Source organism: Puma concolor, chromosome C1, assembly GCF_028749965.1.
Source record: "Puma concolor isolate L17-30 chromosome C1, mPumCon1.1.hap2, whole genome shotgun sequence".
NCBI lineage: Eukaryota > Metazoa > Chordata > Mammalia > Carnivora > Felidae > Puma > Puma concolor.
Window position 1 is genome coordinate 219,792,745 of NC_141674.1, and position 20,234 is coordinate 219,812,978.

The window sequence follows — 20,234 nt, forward strand, 5'->3', positions numbered from 1 at the left end:
TCTAAAAGTTTCCAACATACGTATCCAAATTTCAAATGTTAAGCATAACTTACATATTTTTAAAACCCCGAAGAGCAAGACCTAACAAATAAATTGCATACGGCCGGGACAGAATGCGGTTCCACAATGGAGATCCTTACACCCTTCCTCAGGACCATGGTCAGAGCACAGACTGGCTCCAGCTGGGAGGAGACCTTGGGAACAGCCGCGGTGTGGGGCCGACACACAAGTGGTCCCCGCCTCTTGGCCACCAGCACCGCCACTCTGGGCCACCAGTGTGGCCACACTCATCAGACACCCTCGACGTTCCCTTCCCATCCTAACCCCTGACCTTATTGGGAAAGCGCATGCCCAACCAACATTTCCATCTGCTAAACTCGTGGTGCTCAAACACTTTTCTCACAGTGAGCTTCCTAGAGTTTTCATTTCCTCCATGGCCCGGATGCATCAACTAACGCAACCTCCTTCCACCCAATAAAAAAATAAAATCCCAATTCCAGCCCTAGGAAGAATGCAGGAGGGAAGAAGGAACAGTCAGTTTATCCTCCAGCTCACTGTTGCCACCAGAAAGCAATGTCCAAGTTGACCACTCAGCCCCACGTCCCCCAAAAAGCCCACCCACTCCCGGCCCCAGGGCTAGCACCTCCAGCTGAGAGAGGCTGAACCCCGGCATTAGGATGCCTCATGAGGGCACCTTTATTTGCTCCAAAGGAAATTAGGAGAGAAAACAAGGGAGGTGCCTCTCTGCCCAGAAACGGTCTTTCTTTTCCTGCACCGTCTTATTTTCACATGTAACTTTTGGATGCTGAGGACAGTTTCCTGTTTGGGGACAGTCACTCCGATGTCTTGCCTTCCCAGCCATCTTATGAATGGAAAGGTTCTCACGAAAGGGAGCAGAGGAAACTGTCAGGTAACACCACCAGCATGCCTAGAGACCCATTTTCCAGCTTGCTGCTTTCCCAGCTCTTGGACACCTCCGTGTTCTGGACTCATGCCTGGGATGGCCACAAGGCAGGTCCCAAGTGAATTAAATAAACCGAATTACCCACCCAAAGGGCCCCTCTGCCATTCACGTCGCAAACAAACAAACAAACAGAAATGCCTTCGTGATCTTAAATGACAGAAAAAATTGGTGTCTTGACCGCTTTGTGTGTAGAGACACAAAAACTCACGAGCTGCTCCGCCAGTTCATAATCGAGGTCCAGCAGGTTAAGCCTCAGGGGCCTGTTGTACATGAAACCTCGCCCGAACTCCAACTGCATCAGCTGCTCCAAGTTGGCTACACGTTCAAGGCCCACCAGGATCAGAGCTTGGACGCCTGCAGGGGGAGGCACATTCGGTGCGGCTCAGCTGGGCATTCCAGAACCACCATGGCTTTTCCCTCCTAACTTTTTTTTTTTAAAAAGAAAAAACTTCAGGGGTGCCTGGGAGGCTCAGCTGGTGAAGCGTCCAACTTCGGCTCAGGTCATGATCTCACGGTTCGTGAGTTCAACCCCCGCGTCGGGCTCTGTGCTGACAACTCAGAGCCTGGAACCTGCTTCGGATTCTGTGTCTCCCTCTCTCTGCCACTCCCCTGCTCATGCTCACTTGCACTCTCTCGCTCTCCCGCTCTCTCTCAAAGATAAACATTAAAAAACTGCTTTAAAGAAAACTTCAGTATAAAATGTGACCTTTACCTAAAACATGTTGAATCAAACCAGTTAGCTTCTCTGAAGAGTTAAAATACTGGAACTTTGGAATTCTGTAGCAATTGTTCAAGGAATGTCAGTAACTAAACTGATCAGCAGAAATACAGGAAGTGACACCATGAAACGCATTCATACGTAGATTCTCCAACTCTGACAAAACTCAGGTGTGCTTGGGGAGAGTTGCCACACCACACCCCCAACACCCGATAGTAGCAATCTCGTCCTCTTGGCTCAGGAAAAGCCAGCTAATAAAGAGAACACTCTTAGGATAAGTTATGCTTTTTGTGAGCCTCCGGTGTTGGCATTCACTTTGTGATAATCAGTGCGACCAGATTCCAAACCAAATAAACAGATATTACATCTGATAATGGGCATCCTTGTCTGTCTAGTTACCTTAAATCTGGAAGATGTGGCTTCATTGTTTACTTTAGAGCAAAGTGCATTTTCTGCTTTAAGTTGTAATGTTTTCAAGCGGTAATCACGAAGTCATGTTCTTTTGCAAAAGCATCATGCTTTCAAGACGTTCTACCACCCGAATGAGTCTGAGAGCCTGAGGGTCCTGGGTCAGGATTTGGTGAGGAAGCCGACTGTGGCACGAGGGGAACCGCGGTAGCCCCAGGGAGGCGACAGAGGCCCAGGCTGCGAGGAGGAGTCCCCTGGGTCCCCCAGAGGACTCCAGCAGGGTGGTGTCCCTGCCTCACCCAGGCCAACTTCTCCTGTTTGGAAAGCCCACGACCCACCTTCTTGTCGGAGATCCTCAGACGCCCTTTGTAAATCAGCCAGATCTCCGTCCACCCCATCAGTAAAATGAATGACCACCTAAAAGCAAAAGAGGTGTCAAACCCCAGCCCAAATTACAAAGAAATGACCTCCCGGGGGTCGGGAAGATAGGCCCATTCAAACCCTCCATCCACAGTTGAGGAGACTGGGGCCAACGTTGAGAAACAATCACCCCCACTCATGGTACTTTAATACCATGCACTAAAGGAGGGATAAACGAAGTGGGTATATGGTGGTGTTTGATTTACTAAAAAAAAAAAATTACAATAAAAATAAAAACAGTATTCATCTCATTTTCCTATGTATGTGATGTAGCTTCTAGAAATGTGTGTGTGTGCGCGTGCGTGCGCGCGTGCGTGCGTGCGTGCATGCTACGGGCTGAACCATGTCCCTCCAAAAGTCATATGTCGAAGCCCTAAACTTTAGTCCCTCAGAATATGACTGTATTTGGTGATAGAGCTTTTAAAGCGTCATTAAATTCAGTGAGGCCACTGGGACCATGCGGTCTCTAATCCGATGTGACTGGTCTCCTTCTAAGAGAGATTGGGACACAGACACACACAGAGGGAAGCCCGAATGGAGACAGAAGGAGAAGGTGGCCATCCGCAAGCCAAGGAGAGAGGCCTCCAAAGAAACCAACCCAGCAGAGACTGATCTCAGACTTCCAGCCTCCAGGACTGGGAGAATACATTTCTGTTGTTTAAGCCACCCATTCTGTAGTAATATGTCTTGTCAGCTCTAGAAGACTACTGCTGTGTGTGTGTGTGTGTGTGTGTGCACTCATGCTATATATGTATGTATCTGTATGTAGGTACACATACACGCAGAGAGAATGAGAGAAGAGAACGTGATGTACTCAACGGGTAGGACAATAATCAAACAGGAATTAATCATAAATTCAGCTCAATCAAGCTTAATTACTGATTTCCAGGATTTTTTTAGAGCGTAAGTAAAACTATTGAAACGGGACAGATATCACATTTTGGACTTTTATGACCAGTTGACGATAAAGCACTTTTACGTTCAGGCACCACCAACCCCATCAAGCATGAAAAGCGCTTCTAGAAGAACACTTGGGGGTAAGGGGCTTCTGGACACGGAGGTGCTCCTCCTGACCAGTACAAGTCCAGAAACTGCATGGGAACCTGGAACAAGGGGGGAGCCCATGCTCACCTTTACGTTGTCTGCTGAGGACTGTCTGAACTTGTTCTGATAGACCTTCAGCGTGTCCGCAGTGAGGACGTAGGGGTGCTGGCTGCGCATGTTCTGGAACTTCTCAAACAGCTCCGGCTGGTACTCGGCAAAGTCAAAGGCCTCCACGGGGCCCGAGGGCGTGTTGGCCACCACCGACACGCGCACAGTGGGCATCTGGCCGCCGGTGCAGCTGATTCTTTGCATCTGGCTGATTCTATTCAAGATGGTGTCCACCTTGGACTCAAGGCCCTTCTGGGTCACAAATACGTTCTGATCCCTTGACCCATCAAACCCCAGAATCACATCCAGATTACAGACTGCAAAAAGGAAAGGAGGCAGTGAGCTCTAAGTCGAGGTGGCCAAGATGGGTCCAATACACAGGCACAGCCCCGGGACGTGGACCGGGCATCACGCTCGAGGGCAAAATGAGATCCTCTATGTATGAGCTTCGAGAAGCAATTCAGTCTGCCTCTCTCTCAGGGAACACCAGTGCTGACTCTTAGGAACTGAAAGCGTAGGCCATTTTAACGTGTTTGCTTTTCTGGAGTGTTCATCACTTTTGGCCTGCTCTACAGCAGGTGTTTACATCCATCTCAAGATTGTGCTTTAAATGAAATGCACTTGAGAACTCAAATACTCTGAACTCAAATAGTTGATCTAAGGAGCCTATAAACAGAAACAGGGATCAGTAAGTCTGAATAATTTGGGGAATTCAAGAATAGAGGGGGAAAATACATCTTATAAGATCAAGAAAATACAGACTTCCACTCTTACCCTGAAAGATAAGATATCCTTATCGATAACAGGGGCTAAGTGGTTACCAGGATCCAACCCACACAGTTGGGTAAGCAGAATGCCTGAAGCAGCCAAAGGCTCAAGGAATCCATAGGCCAGCAGCGGGCATCTAAATATCTAAACTAGGTCCAGGGGTGCCTGGGTGGCTCAGTCAGCTAAGTGTCCGACTTAAGCTCAGGTCATGATGCCGTAGTTCGTGGGTTCAAGCCCCACACTGCTTTCCATGCTTTTAGTGCAGAGCCTGCTTGGGATTCTCTCTCTCCCTCTCAACAGATGCTCCACATTGGCATGACAGGATGAAAATGTACCTAAAGGGGATTGGTTACCTTTGGAAACATCGGTCACACCCGGACATAAGGTTTCATGCATCGCATCATGCAGAGTTTCCAAAACTTGCTCGCTCAGCTCAGACAGCTCCTGGACGTTCCCCACACGGAACGCTGTGGCGCTGTTGGATGCGATCTTCCCAATCTCCTCTGAGTCGATGTTCTTCACGCCCACGGCAAACACTTTGACACCTCTCTGGGTGAGAGCCAGGCTGGCTTCCTGGGCATCCTCCACCGACTTCCCGCCCGTGATCACAAATGCTATCTGAGGGACCCTCTGATCCAGGCGGCTGCCCGCCTCCGGCACGAAATGATTCAGCCGCAGGTGCTGGAGGCCCACCTTGGTGTTTGCGTGTCTCCCCCCTTTGTAGACCACTTTGTTGATAGCGTCGATAATCTGCTGCTTGGTGGTAAAGTCCCTCAGGAAGAACTCATCGGTGGGGTCCGAGTTGTACTGGACCAGCCCCACTTGGATGGAGTCGCCCCCCTCATACAGTGTGTCCACAATTTCAGACACGAAACGGAGCACTTCCTGGAAACTGTCCCTCCTGAAATTGATGGAGCCGTCCAACAGGAACACAACGTCTGCTTTCTTTTTCTCTAAAAGTGGTTAAAATGGAAATGAGAAATTTGGTTTCCATATCCAGAACAAATACACAAAGTGTAAAATAACTGGAAAAAGGCATTCTTATAACTCGTTCACAGCAGACACCTTTGCTTTATTCCATGCCTCTACAGGGCCCAAATTCACAGCCACCATCATGCTAAAAACAAGAAGAGAAATGATAAATCATCTGAACAAAAAGCTAGGAGGCAGGAGGACTCAGGGAAACCGAGAACTGAGTCCTGGTTAGCCCATGCAAAATGGCATTACGGCAGATTCAACGGTCCATGAACTCAGATGTTTTAGGAAATGCCGCTAAACACGATCCTTCTGGTCAGAAATAAACAATGGTGTCTGACGGGTGTTGGGAGAGATATGCTAGAGGCAGAACGAAAAAGGGCTGGGAGAAATAGACTGGAAATAGGAAGTAGACCCTATACACCTTTGGAGGGCTGCCTGCCAGCATGCGAAGAGCTCCATAGAAGCCCGCCAAAAATGAAAGGCATTTGATGGTAATTTCCTAATTATAATCAAACAATGAAGACTGGAGTAAAAGAGGGGTATGGATTGGCCAACCTCAAAGATGCTGTCCTATTCTCAGACCCAGTGAATCTGTGGTTAGTCCTCAATGCACCTTCATAGAACCTTTCAGTGGGGCTACAACTAGCCTCATAGAAGCCTCACGGAAGAATTAATGACCCTATGCTTTCCGGGTTATGTTTCCTTCTACAGTTTCAACTAAGTCATTTTTCCAGGATTTAGTTTCTAATATTATATGCAGCAACGACCATAACAGAAGAAAACTATTAAAATACATGCTAATTGCATTTTTTTTCAATTAAAAAATAACAGATGTCACACTCTGTGGTTATGTGTCCCAGAGGTCATACCTGGCCGTGAGGGAGATGGTATGTCCACTCCTGGAGGTGCAGGTGTGATCCCAGAAGGTCCAAAAGAGTTCATGATTTTTTCTTCTATGTTGGGGAGGTCTCTGAATTCTCGCACCGTGAAGACCAGTCTGGGGTCATTGGTGATGGTCTGCAGCTCTGTTCTGTCAACATTTCGGTCTCCTACCCCTAAACTCACAATCCCTGAGGATCTAATCACCTGTGAAAACCTGGAAATATCATCCTGGGATTTTCCACCCAGAAACAGAACCAGGTGTTGGGGTACGCCATCTTCTATCCGGCTCCCAGCAGACTTGACAAAGAGATTTCTTGCCACAAATTCCAGAGCTTTGCCGGTATTCAGCGGGGACCCCCCTTTGAACCTCAGGCGACGTATTGCATCAAGCACAGGGGCCTGGGATCTGTGGGTCTTCAGGTAGAATTCTGGGAAGACCTCATTGCTGAACTGTACAACCCCAATCCTCACTTTGTTGGGGCCAATGTTGAGTCTGCGAACAATTCTGCTAACAAAGTCCCGAATATGCGCGATGCCATCTGGCCTGACATTGTCAGAGCTATCAATTAGGAAGACAATGTCTGCAGCATCACTCTCAACATCTGTGGATAGAAAGAAAGGAAGAGGAAAACTCAGTATGTGGTTGGTGTTTCTTTGGCTTTGTTTCTGCTTTTGTTTCTGAGCTCGGAACTATCTTGCACTATCTTGCACAGTGTTAACTAGCATTAAAAATTACAAGCTAATGCACATGTGTTTATCTCTTGAGCTTTTTAAAATTAATCATTAAGGGGCACCTGGGTGGCTCAGTCAGTTACGCATCCGACTTCACCTCGGGTCATGATCTCACAGTTCGATTCATGAGTTCAAGCCCCACATCAGGCTCTGTGCTGACAGTTTGGAACCCGGAACCTGCTTTGGTTTCTGTGTCTCCCTCTCTCTCTGCCCCTCCCCTGCTTGCTCTCTCTCTCTCTCTCTCTCTCTCAAAAATAAATAAACATTAAATTTTTTTAACTCCTCATTAAAAATTGGGCTTTTTTCACCAAAACAATTTCCACTTCTTAAAAATCTTCGAAGTTCTCCAAAAGTTTCTAAGTTTACTCTATTTTAATTATGGCTTTGAAGTCTGTGTTACAACCAGTTTTAAAAATGTAAACAGCATTTAGCAACTGGATTACCAGAATCTACAAAATCATGAGCTGTTACTACCAGAAGGGATCAAGATCTCCCAGAACATCATTGGTGTATAAGAAGAGGGAGCCAGCTAAGGTCAAAAGTCCTCTCTGTCCAAGGCCACCACTTAGGTAGTGACACCCAGAGAATGCCAACTGTCTCCCAGTGTGCCACAACAGCTCCCCAGGTGTTTGACTCATGGTATTTCTTCTTGCCCACATATCCCTAGCATTTATACAATTTTTTTGTTTTCACTGTTATTTCCCCTATTTTCTTTATGAGTCTATTTTTGGCTACAAAACTAATCCAAAAGTCCTGGGAAAGATAAGCCATGTTTTCCTTTTAGTTAGAATTCTAGGTACTTCTTGGAGGCTATTTTATCAACTAGTCCTATGTTGCCACTCAACAAGTTCGGCCTGTCTTTTGCTTCATAAATCGTAGGGCTACTTGTAATGGAAACACAGCACAGAAAAAGCTGAGCAAGTCATAGAACTCAGCCATTTACATTGAGAAAGAGAAAAGCTGGCCCAGCACACAGAGCCAGGCCTTGGGTTCTCCTGTAGAACACAAAAGATTTCACAGAACATCAGAATCATAGGTCCACACTGACAAAAAGAAGACGAAAATAACCAAACACCTGCCCTCCCTGCTAATAGGAATGACTACTGTTTCTTCACCAATTACAGCTTTAGCCATAAGATGAAGAAAGATACCAAATCATAGAATTACTTCCACTTCTTGACAATATCCAATCCAGGCCAAATAGTATTTCCTTAAGCCTCCCACAAAATTGCCTACCGCAGGCTCTGATCCTATCCTATGACCTAACACCCTCTACTGAGATGCTCCATGGTTCACTGTCATGTGCATCCTCCCTCCTTGCAACAAGCCACTGACATAACTGGCTCAATATTAGGTGTCCCTTTATTTTAATTTAACTTATCATGAGTACTATGGATCTTTGAACCTGTTATTTTTTTATATCAAAAATACTCAGAGAGCAACAATAAATACCCCATCTTACCTGGAGAAGGATAGCGAGTGCTGGCTAGGATCCGCTGTATCTGCTCTGAGGTTAGGGTTGTGATGGGGGTCAGCAGTTTCTGCTCCAGGCTTGGCAGCTCCCGGAAGGTGCTCACCGAGAACACATACTCGGGGCTCAGGGAGATCTTAACCAACTGTTCCTGGTCTGCATTCCTTGCAACCGCAAATGGTGCCACACCAAACTGCTTGAGCTCTGCCGCGGAATCGTCTACCTCGTCATCAGACTTCCCAGAAGAAATGAGGACCAGGAACTGAGGGACACCCTCTTCAATCCGGCTTCCCAGTGGCCTCTTGAAGATATTCCTTGACACGTACTCCAGGGCACCCCCAATGTTGATCTGCCTCCCGCCTTTGGGCCTCAGCCGCCTCACTGCATTCTGTACTTCATCCTTACTGGAATGGGCATTCAGTAGAAATTCCACTCTGGGGTCCTCGCTGAACTGGATGACTGCCACCCGAGTCGTGTCGAAGCCCACGTCCAGGTAGTCAACCAGCCTCTCAATGAGGGTGCGGATGTACTGGAATTCAGGGCCAGCATTTTGGGACCCATCAATGAGAAAGACCACATCCTTCTTGTTTCCGACACCTGCAAATCACATGTTACCACGGGTTTCACATTTGTTGGCACCAAATTCTTAGTGTTCATGAACCACCTCCCAGTCTGTCATGGAATCACCACCTGATGGGAAAAGTATCCTAATTCTGGCTATTATAGCTAAAATACCAGTCCCAGTAGTTAGTCCTGGCATTGCAGTGATTATAAGCCAGGGAGAAGAGGAAGAACCAGAAAAGGATAAAGAAGAGAAACTCTGAGGGAGGCAGAGAGTAGATACACAAGAGCCATGTCTGGACCAAACAAGGATGGTGTTTCAGGAAGGAGGTGATCTTAACTGTGACATGCATCAGGTTCTCTTAGATCAAGCAGAAGGGCATCTGAGAATTGACCATTGGGTTTTCCAGATGTAAAGACCTTGACAAGAGCGCTTTCTGTGGAGTGGCTACAGCGAATGACAGATGGGGGTGGGCTAAGAGAGGAATTGTAAAGATTGAGAGAATTCTTTTAAAAGATTCAGGCACTATTGGAGAGGGGAGCAGGCATCAAGAGAGAGTTTTTAAGAAAGAAGAAAAAGTGATATGTTTATACTGTAAAGGGAATCATCCTTCCCATCCTCATTGGAGAGCCAGTGAGGCAGGACAGAGAATGGTGAATGGCGCCCTTGGGTTGCTCAGAGGGGCAGGTGCCCTGGAGGCAGAGACAGCTCACCTGGGAACAGGTCAGGGCTGAGATATGGATAGCAGTTCTGGTAATAAGAAGAGTGTAGAAGACGTGGGAAAGGAAGAAGGTGAAGGTAGAAAATACTCATTTTGAAGTGTGGAAGAGCAGCTATGCTATAGACATATATGCTTGTGTTTAAAATAAAGAAGTTGCATATGCACTACGACAAGATTTCCAAAGTGCATTCTTGGGAACACTGGTACCTCAGGAGGCATCATAGATAAGGACCCTGCAGCCAAATAAGTTTTGGAAATGTATCATTCTTGTATTGGAGATATGCAAAACACATCAATTAGAGGGGGGGACCTCTCTCTCTGTTTCCCAAACTTATTTGATCACAAACCATTGAGAACATTCCATGGAGGCCTGTGGGGCCTGCTGCACTCTGTCCTGGACACCAGTGAGGAAACGCCGGCCCTTTTAAACAATGCCACGTCAGTCACCCTCACCTCCTTCATTCACCCAAAAGGCACCGTATCTGGCATCTGACTCTTCTCTCACTTGCTTCTTCTATTCTTGGCTTCCTTCTGTTCCCCCCTGCCTTTCCCTTTTGCCCCTCTCCATGCCATGAGGCTTCAGATGGCACTCAGTAGGATGTAAGCCACAGGGAACAAGGATGCTGCTGGCTTTCCACCACTGTGAGCCTCCCCACCTGAGTACCCTGGGGAGGCAGGCCCTCAGTGGGTATTTTGAGGGGGTTGGACATATCTTAGTGCCCCTTCAGCGGCCAGGCTCCCACTGTTTTCTAGTTTACTGTAACCAGGCCTAGAAAAGGGGCACAGGAACAATGAAACAGAATAAATCTTGCAGTCATAAGAGCAAGATGGGATTCTGCCAGTTAAGCCATTTACTTCTTAGCACCAGGCAAGTCAAAAGCAATCATCACGCCTGGGCTCTAGAAACACCAATATTTCAGAGACTGTGCCCCCAGCTGGGTGGACCCTATGGTCAAGCTCCCTCCCTGATCACAGAAGGCTGCCGACTGGACCTGCCAGGGGCAGCATAGAACTGACATTGAACTGGGGCCACCAGCTAGATGGCCCCGTCCCTTCTGATATCTGTGCAGAAGCCTCTACACAGACATGGGGGGTCTGCACTAAAGCATGCACCTGCCCCTCTTTGAAACTTTAATTTGGCCCCAAACATGAATCTCAGCATGTCCCCAGGCCTGTACCACTTCCAGCCACTGAGACCAAAGGCACACGGCTCCTAATTCTTCATGAAAAGCCAGTCCCCACCCACCCCCCCACAAGGCAGAGGAAACCAACAGAGAACACTCAGAGCCCACGGACCAAACTAGTAGCCCCGGATGTTTCTAGAAACAATGACCCAAGGAATCCCCTCCTTACCTGGGCTCGTTGGGGGGAGCAAAACTGGCTGCAGCCTGCTCAGCTCTTCCCGGCTGAGCTGAATCACTCTGTCGGAGATCACCTGCTGGACCGTCCCTAGCTGCCGGAAGGTGGGAATGGCCACGGCAAAGTCGGGGATAAAGGAGATGGTCTGCATCTCTGTGATGTCGGCATTCCCGATGCCAATGCCGATGGGCACTGCCCCTCCCCTCTTCAGGACCACGGAGGGGCCCCTCACGTCATCCCCAGACCTGTCAGCCGTGAGGACGATCAGGAGCTGGGGGACACCTTCTGCTATCCTGCTTCCAGCCGAGCTGATCAGGATATTCCTCAGGACAAAGTCCAGGGCGGCCCCGGTGTTGGGGGCCGGCCCTCCCAGGAGGGCCAACTTGCGGATGGCACTGACCACACTCTGCTGGTCCATGTATGAATTCAGGTAGAACTCAGGTCTGGTCCGGTCGCTGTACTGTACCACGGCCACACGAACCCGGTCTGGGCCCACATCCAGGCTCTCCACCACTCTCTGGACAAACTCTTTCAACAGAGGGAAGCCGCTCCTGACACCCTCAGAGCCATCTATCAGAAACACCACATCCTTTTCACCTGAAACTGGGAGACAGACACCATCCATGACACACAGGACCCGAGAGGGACCATCTCCTACAGATCATGGAGGGCTGAAGAATGGCCCCACAAAGGTAGCCGATCGAGAATCCCCAGAACTGGTGAAGGGGACTTTGCGGGTATGACTGAATTAAGTGCTTGGGGAATGAGAAAATTATCCTGGATTATCCAGGCAGACCCAGTGTAATCAATCCCATGTCCTTCTAAGAGGGAGAGGAGACGATGAGAGTTCAAGGAAGAACTTTAAGGTAGAAGCAGAGATCAGAGAAGAGAGAAGAGGGTTCGCTGCTGCTTTGAAGATGCAGGAAGGGTCCACAAGCCAAGGAGCGAAGGCCACACGAGGCAAGGAAACGGATGACCCACCAGAGCCTCCCAAAGGAGTGCAATCTGGCTGACACCTTGCTTTTAGCCCAGTGAAACTGGTTTCGGATTGCTGACCTTGAAAACGGAAGACGATGCATTCATTTTGTTTTAAGCCACTAAATTTATGGTAATTTGGCACAGCGGAAATCAAAAATGAATACAGCAATACAGACAGGTAGGTAGATAGAAGGACAGGCCTTTAATTTAGAACCTTCGGTGCCTGTGCAGCATTGTCAACTTTCCAAGGTGTCCTCAAGAAACGGTGTTGGGCAGGGGAGAAACAGGATGGTACATCCTGCCTGCCCATTAGCATGTTGCACAGAGGGGGTTTCAAATGATTTGTTGTAAGTCACAGAGGGGCAACAGGGAAACGTATAGACCAGATGTCTGGGTTACCATCCAAAGCCAACAGCGTGTGGGCCCCATAGTCAATGTAGAAGTTCGAAATTCTCGGGTTTTTTTCCAAAGGGTTATTATAGGTGCAATTAACGACTTTCTTCACCACATTTTTACCAATAAACGGAAAGCAGTTAAACACCAAGTCACGGTAATGTGGAGTAGCAGCTGGAAATTTTAGGTCAGCAGTTAGGGTGCGGATCTATCCCCCTCTCATCACACCTTATATTCTTGGTAAGTGGACTGTGGATGAATTACAGCACGGTGAGACCCGCTTAAAATAAGACATTGGTAGATCATACGGATGAAGACTGTTTTAGCTATAATGCAACCACGGGTGTGGCTTTTATTGTGCTTATAGTAAAAATAGTGTTTTTAAATGGATCTTTAACTACTGATATGTCTAAATCTTTATCATGTAGCTAATTATGAGAAATTCTTTTTTTAACTTACTGTTTTAATTTGTTTCAAGTTTTATCTTGAGATACAGAGTGGGGGGTGGGGGGTGGAGAGAGCACTCAAGGAGGGGAGGGGCAGAGACAGAGGGAGAGAGAATCCCAAGCAGGCTCCGCACTGTCAGCACAGAGCCCCACGCACAGCTCAAACTCATGAACCATGAGATCGTGCCCTGAGCCAAAGTCAGAGGCTTAACCGACTGAGCCACCCAGGTGAACCTAATGATGAAATACTCTCATGTCACCTGGATTCTCCTGTCTTGCCCTGAGAACCGTTAGACAATTCAAGTGGGGAAAGAGTCAGCGGCCTACTGTCACTCATACCCTCCAGTACCGGGCCGCAGAAGCAACCAGAATTCCCATGCCGTACCTGGTGTCGGCGCCCCATCCTGCACGGATTTTAAGAGATTGACGATCTGTGGTTGAAGGTCTCCGATCTTGGGGAGTGACTCCGCAGCCAGGATGAAGACGGGGGATGGCACCATCAGCTCCAGCTCGGCGGGATCTGCGTTCTTGGCCTGCAGTATGAAGGTCACCACCTGGCTCTGCTTCAGGTTGAGTGCCGGTGTGTCCAAACGATCCGAGGACCTTCCTGCAACTAGCAGCACCAGGAACTGAACCACTCCATCCTCAATCCGGCTTCCGGCGGACTTCACAAAAATGTATCTCTGTGCGTACTCCAGCGCGTAGCCCAGGTTGAGGGCTTTGCCCGTCTTGATCTTCATTCTCTTCACGAGATTCAGGATCTCGGGCTTGTTCTGGTGCTCATCAAAACGGGACTCCACCCTGACATCATCGCTGTACTGAGCCACTGCAATCCGGGTCCCATCAGGCTTCACGTCAAGCTCGTCGATAACCTTGTAGAGAAAGTCGCGGACAGCAGGGAACTGGCCCACGAGATTGGCTGAGCCGTCAAAGAGGAACAGAATGTCTCGCTTGCTTTCTACAACAGAAGTAGGTTAGGACACAGTGAGGGATGAGAACCTAACGGGCACCAGAGTGACTTCAGCCCAGCGCCACTAGGATTTGGTAACGGGGGGTCACATAATTCATCTGATGATCACTGTACCAGCAAGAGGGGAGAAAACCCATTGTTGAAGCCTGAAGCACCAGCTGTCATTAAGACGCCCCATTTCAGAGCAGTTCATATCTGCCAAGGCCTAGGAACCGGAGGGGTCTACCCGATCCCGCACCGTGCTTCTTCCTCAAAGCAAAACAACATAAGCCCCAGAGGGTCCTATTCTTGGTGGCAATCACTGTAAGAGAACAGTGTTTTCAAGCCGTTATAAATCAAGCTACGGAAAACGTGGTCCTTATTGTCCTTTGTCTTAAAAATTGACCAGTCTTTAGCGCCAGAGGCTGATGTGGGTTAGCCACCAATAGATAACTGAGTTGACACATATCTGCTCTAACTGGATTTTCTTTTCACTAAGTTTGAAGTTATGGGCCAGGACCCCAAATAGCACCCATCGTTGCTCTGTGGGTCAGGCTGTCTGTCAGTGCATCCCAATCTGCTACACTAAGCCAACAGAAAACAGGGCTGAAGGCCCACAGGGGGCCACAACATGTAGCATGTAACGGGAACATAATTTTCAGGTCAAACGGTTCTTGGAGGTATTTGATTAGGTTTCAAACTGGCTCAGTCTTGCTCCCCAACTGTGTGGTGTCCACACGCTGGCAGGTCCCACGCATCCGGGCCTCAGCACCATATTAATCTGCAAGAACAGTAATATTCCCGACTTCCTTTGGAAATCATTTTATCATCACATAAAGATGCAGCCCTTGTTGGGTTTGTAAAAAATAACTTTTCTGTATACAGCAGATTTTGAACATGAAAGAATCATATAAATAAAATGTCAGTGTCTTTTTTTGTTGTTGTTTTCTTTTCCTATACTTAAGTTAGTTAATATTTCTAACCGGCCCCAACGCACTCTCCGATACGAGAGGGCATCAATCCCTTGCGCTCTCCCTTCCGTCTGGATGCGTGTTCCAGAAACTTCATGGGCACTGGGGCAAAAAAAGGTGGTGGGGGGAGCCGAGATAAGATGGGAGGGACATAAGCTGCATTTCCCAGACCTTTCTTTCATTAATGAACCTTAGACAGAGAACCTCAACTTGCTGGTACAGTGTCTCAAGCCCCCAAATTACTTCAAGCACAGAAATCCGGTCTTCCTTCTACAGTTCACTGCACGCTGGAGTTCAGGCTGGGCCACCTGCCACCGGGGAGGTGTTGAGGGAAGGGAGCCCCGCGCAGCTGGGGAGCTTTACCTGGCTGGGCGAATGGAACTTCCTCCACACCTCCACTAACATATGTGGTTAGGGGCTGAATCAGCTGCTGAGGCAAGGCTGGCAGGGAGCTGAAATCGTCCATGAGATACACCAGGCTCGGGTTAAAAGCGATCTGCTCAAGCTCTGCCTTATTCGCCTGGCTAGCTCCCACACAAAAGGTCAGGATGCCTGCGCGCGCTAGGGCATTGGCAGCTTGCCCATAGGAGTCCTCGGACTGCCCGGCTGTGACCAGGAGCAAGAGCTGTGGCACGTGTTCACGGATCCTGCTGCCGCCAGCTTCGGTGAAGTGGTTGGCATGGACATAGCTCAGGGCCGCGCCGGTGTTCAGGCCCGACCCCCCCTTGGGCTGCAGCTGCCTCAGATGAGCAAGCAAATCTGACTTTGTCTGGTATGTGTTTAGGGAGAACTCTGTTACTGGCGTGTCGCTAAATTGCACTAAACCGACACGGATATTGTCGCTGCCGACATCAAGGCTGTTAACTACGTTCATTACAAAGTCCCGCACATAAGGGAAATCGGTCTTGCCAACGTTGAACGATCCATCCAAAAGAAAGATGATATCCCTTTTGTTTACGTGAACTGCAGTGGAGCACAGAAAACAAAGTGAGACACAGACAACCGCGGAGGGCATGCCATGTGTGCCTGCGACACAGGGCACACATGCCAACATTCAGAACACACAGACAGTCAGTGAGGCAAAGCACGTCCATCTCGTAAAATATGGCAGAGGGCTGCATATTTTCCACCGGTGGCGGCTGGTGTTTGTGAGGCATATCCATAGCCAAGTTGACGAAACCAAGTTGGCTCGCGGAAAGATACAGTGCCAAAGTTAGGACGTTTGCAACCAACAAAAATGATCAGAATCCTCCAAGTGGAACATTCCTTCCCTAGAAGTGAACGCTACGAGGGACCTGTGCCTTTCTGCCTCAGTCCTATCTATGACCACGGTCACAGTCAGGTTTACGTGTGTGAGACGGGGGTCCCCGGGATTCACCTCTACACATTTGCAGAGAGATTTCCACTTACAGATAGATTACGAGTGTTAGCCCGAGTCCACCTGAGAACATGAGATCCTGAAGGTTTAAAAAAATAATAATAAAACTGGAATGTTCTCATCCTGAAGCATTCCTAGGACCAGCCCTTTGTCATTCTCTACCGGTACCCTTCTTCTGTGGGGAGTCACAGCACTGTCGGGCAATAATCCAATGGAGAGCCCGTAGGAATTCCTCCAAGGCGAGATAATAGCATCGTGGAAACACATTAAAGTACAAAAAGACTAGCTGCCACGTCTGGCTGAGGTTATACATACAGTGAATCACAAGTAGAGTGCTCAAATTAGAGGATACGTAGCAACACATTTAGTACAACATGCCTTTAGGAAAATTATCTCCCCTCTCTTCCCTGGTGTCTCCCTAAAATTTAAACCTAACAACTAATTTCATCCTACGGTCTATCCATCAACTTTGGCCATGAAAGTGTGGACCGGAAGTGTGCAGGAGGTAAGGAGAAGAGAAGGAGGCTTTCGGAAGAGCAGAGAGCCTGGGGAGAAAGCATGCATCATGCAACGTGAGTCATGCATCCAACAGTCCTCCAGTGGTGCACTTGTGTGGCGGAAAAGCTGATTGCCATGATATTCATCTTCGTTAAGGACGGCAAATTGTACTCATCCACTTGTAAGCTCATAGACCGCTATCGTGTCTTTCAAAATAACTTTTCCCTGACAATCATATTAAATGAAAGATTTTAGAAACCACTGGGCTTTTTGTCTCCATGCCCATTCACTGACTGAAGGAAAGGCCCTTAGAAAAAGGAGAGAGGGTTAATGTTCTGCACCGTTCGGGGCTGGGCCACTGAGAGGGGACCGTCAGCTCAGGAAAGCAAGAGCCAGGCCACATCTTGGTGGCGGCAGAAGGAGGCTGGACAGGAGTCACTGGGAGACACAGAGCCCTGGGATCTGCCAAGAGGTAACAACTGAGAAGTGACCTCCTAGGCCAGAAGCAGTAAGGACAAGTGGTCCTGGTCCTATAGCTTCCGTCATAAGATTTCTACTTGATGATTTGGAAACTTCATACAATTCTTATCATATGGCATTTTAAAACATACATCTGTACCATATGGCATTTAAGTCACACAATCCCCAACTAAAGGAAGCCCGAGATAAATTGTTTATCACTCTCATTTCCATCATTTAAGAGCCATCTCTCATCTAAGCTCAAAGGCTCTGCCTGGAGACCACCCTGCTGTGCATCTGACTTGCTCCCCACCATACCTTCAGTGGTTCCGGTGAGGGTCCTGAGAGGCGCCAGTAAGCCGGGCAACACGCCTTGCAAAGGGGCGGCTCGGAACTCGGTGGGGATGAACACCAGGGAGGAATCGAAAGCAATCTCTTCCAGCTCAGCCTGGTCGGCAACCTTGTTCCCAATGGCAAAGGACATGATGCTGCTTCTCTTCAGCTCCTGGGCAGGCTGGCTGATTTCATCTAGGGACTTACCGCCTGTAACCAGCACCAGAAGCTTTGGGACCCCCTCGGCGGCCCGGTAGCCAGCCGAGCTAGTGAACAGGTTATTCCGAACAAAGTCCAGAGCAGAGCCCGTGTACAGGGCCGAGCCTTCCATGGGCTTCATTCTCCGCACGGCGGCAATGACTTCCCTTTTACTGGGGTAGCTATTGAAATAAAACTCTGGCCTCACAGTGTCTGCGTACTGAGCCACTGCCACTTGGATAAGATCCTGTCCGATTTCCAGCCTCTGGATGACTTTGGCAATGAAGTCTCGGATTGCATTGAAGTTGGCCAGTCCCAGTGCGGATGAGCCATCCACCAGGAAAACTATGTCTCTCTTGTTGACTTCAATGACTGTAGGTAGCAACGTTATAAGGTGAGTACAATGGCCTTACCTGTCACATTCAACTATGACCGTCTCTACAGCTAACGCTACTCAAGGGGCACTCCCATCTGCTCTGGCCAGTGTGAGGTCAGCGCAAGTCCCCGAAGAACCAGTCGTAACACACATCAGTGACAGCTGCATCCTCCCTAGGGGGTGGCAGGTAGGGCTCCTGACCCACCCACCCCCACCCCCTTAGTACCTTTGACAAAATAGTTGCACAAAAACAAAATGAGCTTTAGCAACCACCTGTGCAGCATGTTGTCAGTAAAAAAGCCAGGAAGCCCTTTTCTGCCAAAAGTCTGTAGGTTAGATTTTAGGGTCCAGAATGAAGCTAGATCTTAAATACCTAAAGGAGCGATCAGTGTCTACACAGAGGGCACTTCATCTCACAACTGTGACTTCATAAACACCCACTGCCAAGTACAAAAGTATAGAGCAGGCACACCCCCATTGCCTTCCGTTCTCTTCTCTGTGCCTGGGTTGTTCAGGCAATGAAAAAAAAAAAACAATTCCTTGACATCATAAAACTTATAAAAAGGAAATCGATGTCAAAACCAGCCAGAGGCACAGAAGGATTTTCATTTAAGAGACCTGCACCATGAAGGTGCAACTTACGTATCAGGACTGTGATAAACTACAAAGCAAAGACAGCTGGGCAAGGTCACTAGCTTGTGACTCTAAGCTTGTGTCCACCTGCTGTACACCCACCTGAGCTGTGGGCACAAAGTACCGTGTCAGGCATGACACCCAATCCAAAAACCTGCTAGGACTTCCAACACTCACAAGGATATAGAGGGAGGAGTGCTTACAGTTTATTAAGTATCTGGACGTGAGGAGGCCTCCAATACTCCACACTGTCGGATGAATTATATACCTTGACATTTGACTATACGGACATCACTCGTCCAAACTCTCCTCTTTAAGAGAAAACACGTAGGGGCGCCTCAGTGGCTCAGTTGGTTCAGCATCCAACTTCAGCTCAGGTCATGATCTCAAAGCTCATGAGTTCAAGCCCCGCGTCCGGCTCTGTGCTAACAGCTCAGAGGCTGGAGCCTGCTTCAGATTCTGTGTCTCCTTCTCTCTCTGCCCCTCCCCCACTCACGCTCAGTCTCTCTCTCTCTTTCTCTCTCTCTCTCTCCGCTCTCTCTCAAAAATAAATAAAACATCAAAAGAATTTTTACGAAAAGAGAAAACACATAAATGCACACATAGATGCAAAGCACACAAGGACAGGCACATGGAGACCACTGCTTTGGCATCAGCTTGTGGTACAAAGAATGAATTCCAAGTCCTTAAGCTCTCCGTAGAGACGTGCATACACGCGGGATTCTCCCTCTATGTACGTGCGAAAGACACGGAATGCCACACGGCCCTGCCCTCTCCTTCCCTCAACATGTACGTAAAAGACATACATATATGCACACATATGCATGTATGCACGGTTAACCACATGTGTGGCATTTCATGCACACATGGATAGTGAACCTGCCTGGAGGCACACACACACACACACACACACACACACACACACATAGCCCTCCTACACCATTGATGTAGAAGTGCTACTGAGATTCCGTCATCCCATGCCTGTATAGACATATATGTATGCAATATACACGGGAGATGAATAAAAAGACAGGTCAGTTGTCACCCCGACCAGCAGGCTGACTCACTCAGCTGTTGAGTGGCAGCCCCCCCCCGACCTCCAGTAAGCGACGTCCCCCTTCCTGGCATGTGATGCCAACCCAAACAGAGCTGTCTTCTGCTCGGACTGGGTTTGAAACACCCTTGTTGGGAGGTGAAACTGAAGGTCCTGCCAGTCACTGGGCTGCTGGCCTCACCTGCACCACTACCCCCTGCAGGGTGCGTCCTCTGCCCTCACCCGCTTCTCCCGCCCCTCCTCTCCACGCGCCCCTGGCACTGGAGTGACACTGATCTGCCAGGGCCACAGTGACCTGCACGTGTGGACACACGCAGTGGGGCTCTTGGTCTCATTCTCCTCAGCTTCTTAGCAGCTCGGGGCCCTGGCAACCTCTCTAGCCCTTGAGACACGCCGTCGGCACTGGGCTTCACGCTCACCCCCTAAACTGGTT

The 20,234-nt window shown here is 48.7% G+C and overlaps 1 protein-coding gene across 8 annotated transcripts in view; it reads right to left on the reverse strand.

Annotated features, from left to right (window-relative positions):
• The window catches only part of COL6A3 (collagen type VI alpha 3 chain), an 81,017-nt gene that overhangs the window by 36,254 nt on the left and 24,529 nt on the right, over nucleotides 1-20,234 (reverse strand). For 4 of the 8 annotated variants that reach the window (XM_086720020.1, XM_025912771.2, XM_086720022.1 and 1 more), the window contains 10 exons: nucleotides 17,526-18,110; nucleotides 15,236-15,835; nucleotides 13,338-13,910; nucleotides 11,130-11,738; nucleotides 8,485-9,090; nucleotides 6,278-6,892; nucleotides 4,784-5,383; nucleotides 3,642-3,979; nucleotides 2,429-2,507; nucleotides 1,173-1,318 (listed from right to left, as the gene is read on the reverse strand). In XM_086720020.1, coding sequence (XP_086576146.1) covers nucleotides 1,173-1,318; nucleotides 2,429-2,507; nucleotides 3,642-3,979; nucleotides 4,784-5,383; nucleotides 6,278-6,892; nucleotides 8,485-9,090; nucleotides 11,130-11,738; nucleotides 13,338-13,910; nucleotides 15,236-15,835; nucleotides 17,526-18,110 — 4,751 coding nt within the window. The remainder of the gene's footprint in view (nucleotides 1-1,172; nucleotides 1,319-2,428; nucleotides 2,508-3,641; nucleotides 3,980-4,783; nucleotides 5,384-6,277; nucleotides 6,893-8,484; nucleotides 9,091-11,129; nucleotides 11,739-13,337; nucleotides 13,911-15,235; nucleotides 15,836-17,525; nucleotides 18,111-20,234) is intronic. The other 4 variants (XM_086720021.1, XM_086720025.1, XM_086720024.1 and 1 more) reach the window with 3 other exon arrangements.